Raw genomic sequence first — 12,369 nt, 5'->3', positions numbered from 1 at the left:
ACAGCAAAGGTCTTGATCACTTTATTAGTATCTTCAATAGATTGTTTAAAAATGTTATCTCGAGAGTCAGTAAAAAAAATTGAATAATTTATGGTTAAATACTTGAAACTTGCAGTTACTTTCTCTCTTATATTATTGGACACTTGAAAAGGAAATTCTGGATAACGAGTTTTAAAAGCATGTAACTTGCTAAAGAGTACGGGAACTCGGTGCGAATTCAGCTGAACAGTGGTAGGAATATTGCTATTTAGAGCTTGGGAGCCGGGTGGTCGTTTACGGAATAGAATGACCGTATTAAAGGGAGAAATTGTATATTGTATATTGTGTATTACGATATGTAAGTACCTCGTTGGTGTTCCATCGGTGCCTCTGAGTCGGAAAGTGCTCAGCACGTGGTAGTGTCTCCAAGTTTTCCGGTAGCTTTATTGGATCCCCGTCTACAATATAACAAATAGACATTAGTTTTCACTTGCAATTTAATAAATTTCAATTGGGTTTATTACGTGAACGAAATTACACGTTAGAACCTTTCTAGAGGGTAAGTAAGGAACAGGAAAGAAGGACCCGGTTATATTGGAAAATATAAATTATTGTATAAAAAGTTATTTTGTTATACTCGGACGGTGAACTCTCGAGTTCCGAGCGCCGGGCCCTTAAGTTTATTACGTGATAAAAAAGGGCTGTAAAAAAAGGATTCGGGTAAGAACATGCTGACCTCCTTTCAATGGCAAATATTACCCAGTTGGTGTCTTCTGGATCGGATAAATTTTAATAAACTCCCGAGTCTTCAAATGTGGGTCAACCCTTGGATCCGTGGATACCATTGTGGGTTATGTTAAATAAAATAAATACAGATATGTGAGCTAGACGCTCTTAGTTTTTAATAAAATAAATAAAATGAATTCTTGAGATCATAAATTATGCGCTACAATAAAATAGTAAATACCAGATTCCAGATGTCGCCTTCTATCCTGTTTTCTCGTAAGGTACAACATTAAAGTCGTAAATTACGGAAAACTAGATTTGCTTATTTTCTATTTTGTCTTTTCTCTTTTCTCTTTGCTACTTTGTTTTGTTTTATGCATAGTTTTATGCTTCAATTTTTGAATTTGCTGAATCTTGATAAAGAACTAAAGTTAAATAACTCAATTAAGCTAGTTGATGGTATCTAGAATTAAAAAAAAAAAAAAAAAAAAAAAAAAAAAAAAAAAACCTAAACGAATTAAGTTAATAAAGCTTTCTGTAATAGCTACAGATAGCATTTTTTGTTGTGATATTATAATTGGTAGTTTTTAGGATAATTTTCATCTGATTAAATTCTAATCAGAGACTTTACAGATCTAAATTGTTTAAATTGTGAGTTAAATGTTGAAAATACAAAAAAAAATTTTTTTGAAGACTTTTTTTGTAAGAAATTTAATTCTGTGCGAAAAAAGTCTATCAATTTTCCTCTATCTAGTATTATTTAGCCAGAATTTCAATGCGGAATTCAATTTTTGGAGTATTTGATTAGATCACATACTTGGATAGTTTCAAAGTCAAAATTTGAGCCATAAATTGAAAATATGAAAAAATTATAAGAACCTTTTTTTTTTTTTAGAGAATTTAATTTTCTACAAAAAAGATCTTGTCAATTTTTCTCTATCTCTTATAATTAGGCCAAAATTTGAAAAATAAAAAAAACACGCATTTTATAGAAAACCAAACTAAAGAATAGAAAATAAATTTAAATTAAGAATAGTATTAAAAATTTTATATATAAATCAATTATAGTGTAAATAAGAGTAAAATATATTTTATTTTAAAAGATATTATCCAAATGATAATCCTACTACTCATATCTGTCAATAAAAAAATTTATAACTATTAACACCATGCAAAATTGGAATTTTTCATTGTTAACGCCCCCGCAAACCCCTTTTGAGGGAGGAATTTCTTAAAATCAGTTCTTAGCTGACTTCTACATAGCAAAAGTAATTATCCTACAAAATTTGAAGTCTCTACGCCTTATAGTTCCAGAGATATCGTGATGAGTCACTATAATATACCTAAAAATCTCTTATATATGTGAGGTACCCGCGGGTAATAAGGCCTAAGTGATAGAAATGCTATTTAAAATAACCGCTTCCGGCAAAAAGACTTTTTTAGTAGAAGCATATAGCATAGAAATGTCGCTACAAGTTTAATACCGAGTCCCGATACAACGTTCCGAAGTCTTCTATATTTCATCATCCTAAATATGCTAAATAAAGTAGCGCAGAACAATTCCTAAAAAACGATTTGATTAAATGGTAAACATAAACATTTTTTATAATTTTATATTTAATAATTTATATATAAAATCATTGTTTATAATTTTTATCAACATCTTAAAAAGTATTGTTGCTCAATTTAACTGATGATTGATCTCTAATACCAATTTTATCAACTATAGTATAACTATTTCCAGTATGTATAACCCTTAGGCCTTATTACCCTACCGTAGTAGTAATAGTAAAATAAGGCCTATTTGCAAGGTTTTTCAAAAAATTTAATTTTGTGTTTGTTTATGGTGAAAATTACCACTACTCTATTATATTTTATGGCTAATGTATTAATTTAAAAATTAATGATACATTCCAATATTTTCGATTTTTTTCAAAATCTCCCTAGGCCTTATTACCCGCCGGTAAATAATATAAAAATTCTAAACCTTAAAAAGTAATAAACTAAAAACCACGGTGAAATAATAATAACTAATCCTGAATTTTTACAGAAATGAATTTACAGTACATATGCTAAGCAAAATGGCTCTTAAACTTTATTTTTATGCAGGTAGATTTTGAGTGTAATGGAACTTAAATCCCCGGTAGAAACGGCTTACTTTTTTTTCCATTGTTCCAATTATTTCTTTCGAAAAAAAAAAAATTTATAAAATTCTTGACACAAAAATTAAATCATTTGTTTTTCCTTCCACCGGAATGATAGAAGAATTACTTAAAACTTTTTTGCTGGATTATGTGTTGGGCAAGGATTCGAAACAATAATTCCCGATAATTCCACAATCTTACAATAAAACAGAGAAAAAAAATTGAATGAGACTGAACCAACCAAACAAACAACCAAACGTAAAAGATTATTACCAGTTCGATGAATAGATCTAAGTTAAAAGTTAATTAACGTGAATCTAAGTACGATTAGCAAGTGAAATGGTAGTAAAGCTCAGCAGACGGGTATGAATTGTCGAGTTTCCGGTTTAACTTTGCAGACGGTGGAATGGAACACATACACACACACACACAGAGGGCTTTCCAACCACGGGACTAATTGCGTTAATTGTCCGAAAGGAAATACAATTGTCGCAATGGATTTCGCTTGCATTGATAATCCTTGAGCTCTAGGTAACGCGAAATTTCTCCCTCGTTAACGTAATTTATATTCAGGAGCACGCGACCCCCTGTCCTACTATTTGTTGGTTTAAACTACTCCCTGGGCTTCTCTCACCCGAGTGAGAGTTATTCGTGCAGAACTCTGTCACATCAATTGTAAATTGATACGCCTTACCCCCTCCCAACTGGTAGCATTTAATACCAAAGTTTAATTACTCACCCTTCCTTCAGTTTAACCGTAAAACTAAACATCGAGACAGTAACACTTGATTCCTCGACATGTCTGATGTCTACACGCTCGCTGGGATTTTGATTCAAAACTATCAACTAATTCCAACGAAGAAATTAAACGAACAAACTACGGAGATATAAAACGCTAAACAGCAATGTGAACTGGTTGTTTCCTTCACCAATTCCAAACACGATCACGAATTTAGACTCTGCCTCTAAATAACTCGGAAATTATATTACAACTAGAGCTAACCCTGAAAGTTAGCTGACTGCCTACAAACTAACAGCCAATTCTATTCCTTATCCGCCAGGCATCATCATTCCCAGTGTGTGCCTCTACAAATCACGACATTATACTCAGACCAACCTGAAACTGAAGAAAGTACGGCACACACTTGCTCTACAGAACCACCAGTTTTATTTTTTTATCATTCGGGTCTAAATTACCTGGTTGGTAACTTTGATAATTATCTTATCGCGTCAATGCGATTATAATTAGTAACTATGTAAGTTTACCGTGGCATTAAATTTTAGGGACTATGAGTTATTACTTTTGATAATTCAATGCATGTTAAGCTATTTATTGTTATGATTATTATTTAAATTTTAACAGTAATAAAAGTAACAATTTAAAGTAAATCTGAGTAAAGACATAGCGTGTATAAATAACAAAAAGTCTTACTTGGAGCCAGCGGCGTTGGATAGGTCGCGTGGTAGACGACCCGTTGAGAATTCGCGTGATTGTAACCCGCCATAGTTTCGCTTTGCCAATTATCGAGTGCCCTTATTGATCAATATTTTACTTTTTGTTTAGCATATACCAACAGCTGGAGGGAAAATAACGGGCTAGTTTTTCGCTTTTAGAGTTTTTCTACACTCAATTTTGTTTCTTCTTTTTTTCTTCTTCTTCTATTTCAATTAATTATAATTATTTAATAATAAAGACGCTTGGACGAATTTTTAATAACTATTTCAGACGGACAAGTGAGTAACAACGTAAGAAAAGATTAAATTGTAAAATACAGAGAAATCTTTATTCCGCACTCGATTCTGTGTCAAGAGGACTCGACAATCCTTGAGCACCAAAACGGATAATAAAATTTCCCTTCGTCTTCTTATTCTTCTTTTTTCTTCCCTACTTTTTCTACTTCTACTTCTACTATTATTATTAAAGTTACTATTGCTATTATTATTATTAAAGTCAGTAAACTCGGAATTAAAATTCCGGAGGACTTTGCACAGCCAAATTCGTTGATCGTTATTGCATTAATCTACAATTAATTAATTAACTAATATCTAAGTAAAAAAGAAGCTTGTGATATTAAATGTACACGTGGATCTGACGCTTGCGTCAGAAGCGCCCTCGCTGGATATTTTATCTTGTCTTACAAATTGGACTTCTCTCAGCACAACACTTAGGAGTATAAAAAATTTATTCTTCTCTTGAATCTGTATATTGTTCACTCACTGTCACAGCACTTCCACTGTCCTTTACCAGGTAGAGATCTCACTAATCTTTAAATTTATAAATTGTCCACTGTATTCATCCGTAACATTAACAATCGATTGTAAATAAATGTTAGATCCGGTAATATTTTTTTGAGCATTTATAAGTTTTCCGTTTACGCAAAACCCATTTAATTTAAAGTATTAAAATAGCGTCTGTGATTTAAGTTGGTGTTCCTAATGTTAAACAATTTTGCGGAGGAAAATTATGTATTTACAAAATTCATCACACTATATAACTACTGATAATAGTACTATTGGTTCAGCTTTAGGAAGTAAGTAAGTAACTTAACAATAAGTAAGTAAGTAAGTAAGTTGTTAAGTTAATAAAATAGTTAGTGGAAATAAAGGTATATGTTAGTAAGTAAGATTGGCCCCGCGTGTGTGCTCCCGAGCGGCGGGAGCCGCAGAGTGAGCCAACTGGCGATTTTACTTAGCCCCTTGCGCACGCCACCACCAACACAACTACCCTCCTATTTTGGTAGCTTTCGATGTAAAATCCCCACTTTGTCGAGTCCTTTTGCGAGTGTGCCCTTTCTAGCTGGAGCTCACCCTCACACTCGCATCCACCAGATTCAACAGTCTATGGAAGGAAAAGAGAGGGGTGTCCCTTGGAACCCGATAAAGCAAGAGGGGGATTAATGTAACCCTGGTGGTAGAGTTCGAGCTACCCTGGCGGCGAATCCCTGCTCTCTTTTCCTCTGGCTCATCCTACCCTTCCACATTTAGCTTCTCCAGCCTTTGGAATCCACGGTTACTGTAAAAAGTAACCCCTTTAACGTCCCTATCAGTGTCCCGTCTTCCACTACCACCCTGGTATACTTGGCTGGCTCGTAGCTCACGTCAGTGGTGCGCAAACTGTAAATGCGATCTCAAAGCCAAGGGTGGTGAGTGAAAGCCGCCCTAGCTGCCACAACCTAGGCATTTAGTACGAGGATGAGGGTATAAACAGAGTAGAGCATGCATAATTTACGAGTTACATGATCAAAAGATCTATCTCATCATCCACTGGAACGGTTGCCTTGGGAGATAAAGAAAATAAAGAGCGCCGCTTTCAATATGGAGGATCCAGCCTACGCGGGATAGCTGTTAGTTTTTTTTAGTAGGTCCATCTTTTGGTCCCCAGGCCTATTTCGAGCTACCCATTGTCAAGCACCTGTCCTGCCATTTGCTTAACCTCTTTAGCTTGTTTGCAACACGTGACTTGGCGACTGGGGAAAGGGGGGGGGGGCACCGGAGATTAACGCTCCTGGTATTATGCGTATATCACTGACACCAAGAATCAGGAGTGAGAGTCCAAGAGGACAGGAAAGTTAGAGTAGGGAGAGGTAAGTATTTAAAGTTACGTTAGCGTCACGGAGTGGGGGATTCAGTGGCACTATTGGTATGGAGATTTAACAGTAGCCTACGGCCAATCGGGTCTTTCACACCGTGAAAGCTCATCGCACGTGCTCTACCTTTTATGGTACACCAGGCAGATAGTCACAAGAGCGACAAAATGGTGTTTCATGAAGAAAAAAAAAAAAAAAAAAAAAAAAAAGAGGATTTATTTTAAATAAAAAGGATGCTACCGGGACTTGGAGCGCTACCAACAGGGGTCAGAGGGGAGACGTGCCAGACGGTTTCTAGAATTTTAAAGGTGATGCTGCCACCTTTCAGTGACCCCGTAAACTAACAGCCACTGTATTAAAAGAAAGAGAAGGATGCTGACTAAACGTGAAGTTACAATTGCTCTGTTTGAGATGTTGTTGTATTTGTTTAGCAGAATTGTCCTTGGCCTATCTCTTGATCCCGAATTAGGAGTCGCGTTTGATTAATTGGAACATTCCTAAATGCCCATATAGAGATTTAGCGATTACCCGTAACATAACCACCAAGGGGAAATAAATTATATACACAGTCGGGGGTATAAAATTCACGGGACTTAACAGGGCGCTGTGGTAATTAACCCAGCGACCTGACCCTCATTTTTCATCCCCTCGTCAACGGCTTACACTCTCTTTTACGTTTTATAAAGATATAATAAACAGCAACTATGGAGTTTTGAGAGCGACACCAACATACTAATACTACTGCTACTAGTACTGCTGCTGCGATTGCCAACAGTGGGTGCTGTTATTTACAACGTGTAAAAGTTTTACCACACAATAAAAAATAAAAGCATGGGAAGGGACAGAATAGACGGAATAAGGAAAGTAATAAAAAATAAATAACCTATAGAGCATGTTGAATAAGAATAAAAGTTGTGTTGATCGATGTCCGCTCCTCTGTAGCTCACTTACTTACTGGTAGGTTACTTACTGTCTCAGAAAAATATCTGGTGATCCCGGACGAAGGACGTTCGGCTGACTTATTTATCCACGTAGCCGTCTACGGCGCCCAAGTTTCCGGGCAGCCCGACTTCCGGTTACACATGTATACTTCAGTACTCGTGATACAGTCTGCACGAGCATCCTTATCCTTTCAACGGTATAATTCGAGTACGAGCCACAAGAGAAAACTTTCTGGCCGGCATTTCACTTACTGGTGATTGACGGACTATCTCTTTCTCTCTTTTAGATCCCCTTCTCCATTTTTGTTGGTCTGTCCAGATCGTAGATGCAAAATACAGGAAAGCGTAGCGCGACATTTATCCATTATTGTAAATGGAAATAGAACGTGGGAAAAAAGTGTCACCGGGCTGTCTTGTAATCGATCATGCCCATTTAATCTATTGAATCGCCGGGTCTGAAATTTAATGGACAGACAGGAGCCTTTTTGGTGTGGATTTTGTTGAATCGATAGACTCGTTACCAACAGCGAATGTCGACGGGCAGCCGACCGCTCCTGATCGGTAACACCGTGAGTGACATGGAGACATACACACACTAATAATGAACACCAGTTGTAGTAAAGTTTAGGCCACACTGCCACAATACCGAGCAGTAAACTGGTTGGCTCGGTGAAGCACCAGCTAGGGTTGAGTGAGTTAGTTAGTTAGTTAGTTAGTGTCTCGCTTGTCTATACACACTATCATAGTGGACAGTCATGATATACCTGAGATAGACATCATCCATTGTAACAAGTTCCGTGTTGTCATGTGTGGCACGCGCATTTTACCCAATCGATCGATGGTTGTACGCGTGCATGCACTCATTACGCTGTCGCATTACTGCGACCAGGAACCGGCTAAACAGCCTATTCCTGCTCCTGTTCCTATTACCAACATCGCTACTACAGAAACAACGTTAAACCCAACCCCAATGGTAGTGGAAGGCGGTAGTCGTTCGGCACGTTACCGGGACAGAACGAGCGTGCGGTGATCAATTACATAACCCCCGATAAAACTGGGTCAGGTGTCAAAGTGCGGAGCCATCCCCTAAGGTGTCTAACTTTTTTCCGCTTAATATTTTTTATCATTATTGCACAGAAGAAAATTTCATTATTATTTTTATTCAATGATAAAAAATTTTCTGTACCTGAAAAAACATCAATAACATCAATAGCAACTCTAAATTCACTCCATATGCAAAGTGTCTGATTTCTCCACTTCAGTCCTCTGAGAAATAAAAATAAAAATTCACTGGAATTTTTTTACAGTGTAATAATTTTACCTTCATCATTATTTAGCTTTATTTTTTATATTTTTTCCTCTTCCTCGGTGTTGAGCCAGTAAATTACCAGTGGTAGTAGCCCCTTGGCTTTAAATAGACCGTTGGCAGAGGTTCGCGTCTAAACTAGCTTTACCGTCTTTTTTTGCTCCGAACTCATCTACCTCAGCCACCTAGTCCACCTCATTGAAGTTATCCTCCTCCTTCTCCTCTTCACTGGCTTACTTCCTCTCTGTCTTTCAGTTTATGTAGTCTGTCGATAGTACACTACAGGGTTATAGTTATATCTATCTATTCGATGCAAGACGAGCACTCGTCCACGGCACGTTCTCTTCACGCTTGACCACTTTTTCATCTCCCTTAAGGAAAAGACATATAAGCTGATCGTAACTTGCTCGTCACGTCTTGGACCGGCTAAAAACAATCGATATGGGATCATCCGAGCTCTCTAGTACATTTGCTTCACTCACTACACACATATATATATATATGTGCACAGACAGATAGACAGGACGAAAAGATGCCGGTCCATCTAGTTGGGCTCCAAGATTCGAGGCACAAACAGACGTACTTATAGCTCTGAGTCGCGTAAGACAGGCACGAGTGGCAAATTTATTTGAATTTAGATTGATCTCAGTCACACACCCCGATTTAAAGATCGTCTCTCATGAATTACGTTCCTCTTTGAACGATTGAACGTGCCATCAGTCGCCAGACGTCTTCTTTAGCATCTGGAATCCCAAAAAACAGGAAAGACTCTGATGTTCTAAAATCGATACTCAATTGCGAGGCATCATGCCATTTTAGATTAGATAGCAGCAGTACTTTTTAAAGTTTGTCAGTAAAGTTTCATTTTAACCAATCTTCTTTCGGCTTTAAGCCTTCAATCTATAGCCACAATTTGGTAAAGACCTTTACTGAATCCTTACATGACTTATAGTTATGACAAGCGAGAGAACGGGACTAGAAATCACGCCGCTCTGGCGAATATCGAATCTTCCTTTCTATCCTCTATTCCTGGAGCAAGTTAGTATAAGGCCGTGATAATTTGGATGTTAGTATAACTCATAGGAATCGGGGATGCCATTCTAACGCTCCTGCTGGTCAGTAAACCAACAACAACTAGCCCCGAAATGGTAATTTGGGAGAAAGCACTTAATGTATAACACGCGTACGTTACCCTACACTGTATACCGATACCGTTCACCTCACGGCGCGACTGCCTTAGGGAAAATTACATCTAACGATCCTCGTTATCCAAGTGCACATCAACGTTGATGTCCCTACCCAGGGTAATAGGTAATTGGTTTTGGATTAGTATACGCTCCGTAAGGAGAAGGGAATTCAGCTATCGATTCATCCGGAATCGAATTATGGGATTTAGGAGCTCACTCATCGAGATAACACCCAAGGAGATATTGATGTTATATTCTATTCATGTCTACTAACTCTGTAAGGTACGCCGTAGCTCCTTCTGAATAGACCATAGACTATTCGGGGAAGGAATTTTGGCTTAATCATTAATTCACCAATTTTAAAGATTTCTTTTTTTACAGAAGCTCAATTCTAAAATGACTCGTAACTTAATCTACGAACAAGGTAGAGACAGACCTTCTGCAATAAAAGATCCTACGATTACATCTAAGGACAGTTTGTTTTCTCTCCAATTGCTTGATTCTTTGGAATGATAAGCTGCTGTTGACGCTCCGTTTTGAATTTCTTTCTCATGACAGACTATTTTTTGTGAATTTCTTTTCTCGAAATTGGCCAAAGGGTTTATCATTTATTTCATGTATTTCTTTATCAATGTAATGCATAATCACACAAACTACATTAAATTTTATCATTCAGAATATTTTATAACTATAAACAGCTGCGTAAAACAACATCCAATTAGATCGTTATCTGATGGTGTATTTCCTTATGTCTGGTAAGGATTGGAATAGATATTGTTTGTTGTTGGAATTGTGTATCGTGAAAAATTCCCTGATCCAGCCAATTTTCATATCGGTCTTGATGTCGCTTGATCTTGTTGATAAGAGGTCATCTAGAAAGTTCTTTGGTAATATTTACCAAAAATTGTTTAGCAAAAATGATCTTTATGTTAGAATTTAATACCCAGAAGCCAACTCTCTTATAAGAATATGATTTAGCGGTCATGTGCCCTCTGTTGAAGGTTTTCATCACTTATTTTATCCAAAAAGTTGCATATAAAGTAAACTTGAAATGAGATATCAAGAAATTTTTCCACAAGATTTAATCAAACCATTCTTGCAGACTAACTAAACAAAACTGGATTGAATAATAATCAATACCACGAACTTTGTGGAAATTCAAACAGTCAATAATAGGTAACTCGTAAATTTTAGTTGAAGCAATCTTGATTAATGAATAACATGATATTTCGACGTTAAATTTATCGTGCAAATACATTTGTTAGCTTCAGTTTCTATACTTTTAACCTTCAATGTCCACAGTGGGTTATGATAACCCAAATAACGCTTACCAGGGTGGGTTAGTGTCATGAGATATGTGTGAAAGGGTAGAGAGTTCACAACTACACCTCTGAAATTCAAGTACTGACTGAATTGTAATGAATGTTACCAAAGTTTTGGTAGCACATTGTAGACTAACGGAATATCATTGATATTCATTGGATCCGGGTTGCATTAGTGATTGATGGATTGATATGCAATTACATTGGAGGTCATCACACCTTTCCACTTGTTTTTACAAGCGATGACTATTCTTCAGTTTTAAAAATTTTTTGCGGAATAAAAATAAAAGAGGATAATAAAAACTAATTGACAGGATAAATAATGGCTGTTTTTCAGTGAAATTAATTACGAAGTTAATTATCTTGTTTAAAAAATAAAACAAGACGATGAGAATAATAATATTCTTTAATAATTATAACAAAGATGAGATATTGATTGTACTTAGAATGGGCCGGGCATTCAGAGACGTAATTAATGAGTCTTGTCTGTCTATGTCGTCCTCTTCGTCGAGGACATAGTTGTAGTCGTTGCTCGACACGAACCAGATAATAGTTGATGACTTTTAATGGTTATTAAAATGAAAAACCGGGTGTGGGTACGAGAGGGCAAGCGTTGTTGAATAACGTAAGCGGAAAAAGAGGAGACTTGAATATAAGAAAAAAAAAAAAAAAAAAAATTATAATATAATAATAATAATAATAATAATAATAATAATAATAATAATAGAGCAACAAAAAAAGGTGGAATGGGGGAAGAGTGAGTGAATGAATAAAAAGGAGGAAGAAAAAATAAGAATGGAAATACGAGGGTGATTAAAACTTAGCTCGAGTAGCACTCGTCGTTCATACAAATGAGGAGTGATTTTTTCGGCAAGACTTTTCCGCAGGGAATAAAGATGTATCGGCCCGTTTAAATAAACTATCTGTATCTGTATGCTGTTAGCCAACGGCAAATGTTATTTAATTCGATCAATTAATACAAGTACAACAGGAGAAGTTTCGACACTAGGGAGGGTTCATTTTCCAGACTAACCCAAACCACCATTTGTAATTTTGATTCATTACACCCTGTGGGACACTGAACTTTAGAGCTTTTTTTGTCATCTACATCACCTATCTGTGTCTGATAATACTTAACTGCTGCTAGCAAGTCTATCTGAACTGACGGTACTGTAGT

General features: G+C 36.4%; 1 protein-coding gene across 4 annotated transcripts in view; it reads right to left on the bottom strand.

Moving 5' to 3' along the window:
* Nucleotides 1-12,369, bottom strand: part of Camta (Calmodulin-binding transcription activator) — a 71,243-nt gene that overhangs the window by 28,334 nt on the left and 30,540 nt on the right. For all 4 annotated transcript variants that reach the window (XM_074257627.1, XM_074257628.1, XM_074257625.1 and 1 more), the window contains exon 4: nt 346-437. In XM_074257627.1, coding sequence (XP_074113728.1) covers nt 346-437 — 92 coding nt within the window. The remainder of the gene's footprint in view (nt 1-345; nt 438-12,369) is intronic.

The sequence above is a fragment of the Cotesia typhae genome, unplaced genomic scaffold (assembly GCF_013202065.1).
Source record: "Cotesia typhae breed Kobodo isofemale line unplaced genomic scaffold, CoteBio_Ctyphae scaffold_45, whole genome shotgun sequence".
In the NCBI taxonomy this organism is placed as follows: domain Eukaryota; kingdom Metazoa; phylum Arthropoda; class Insecta; order Hymenoptera; family Braconidae; genus Cotesia; species Cotesia typhae.
This window is presented reverse-complemented; position numbering and strand designations above follow the sequence as displayed.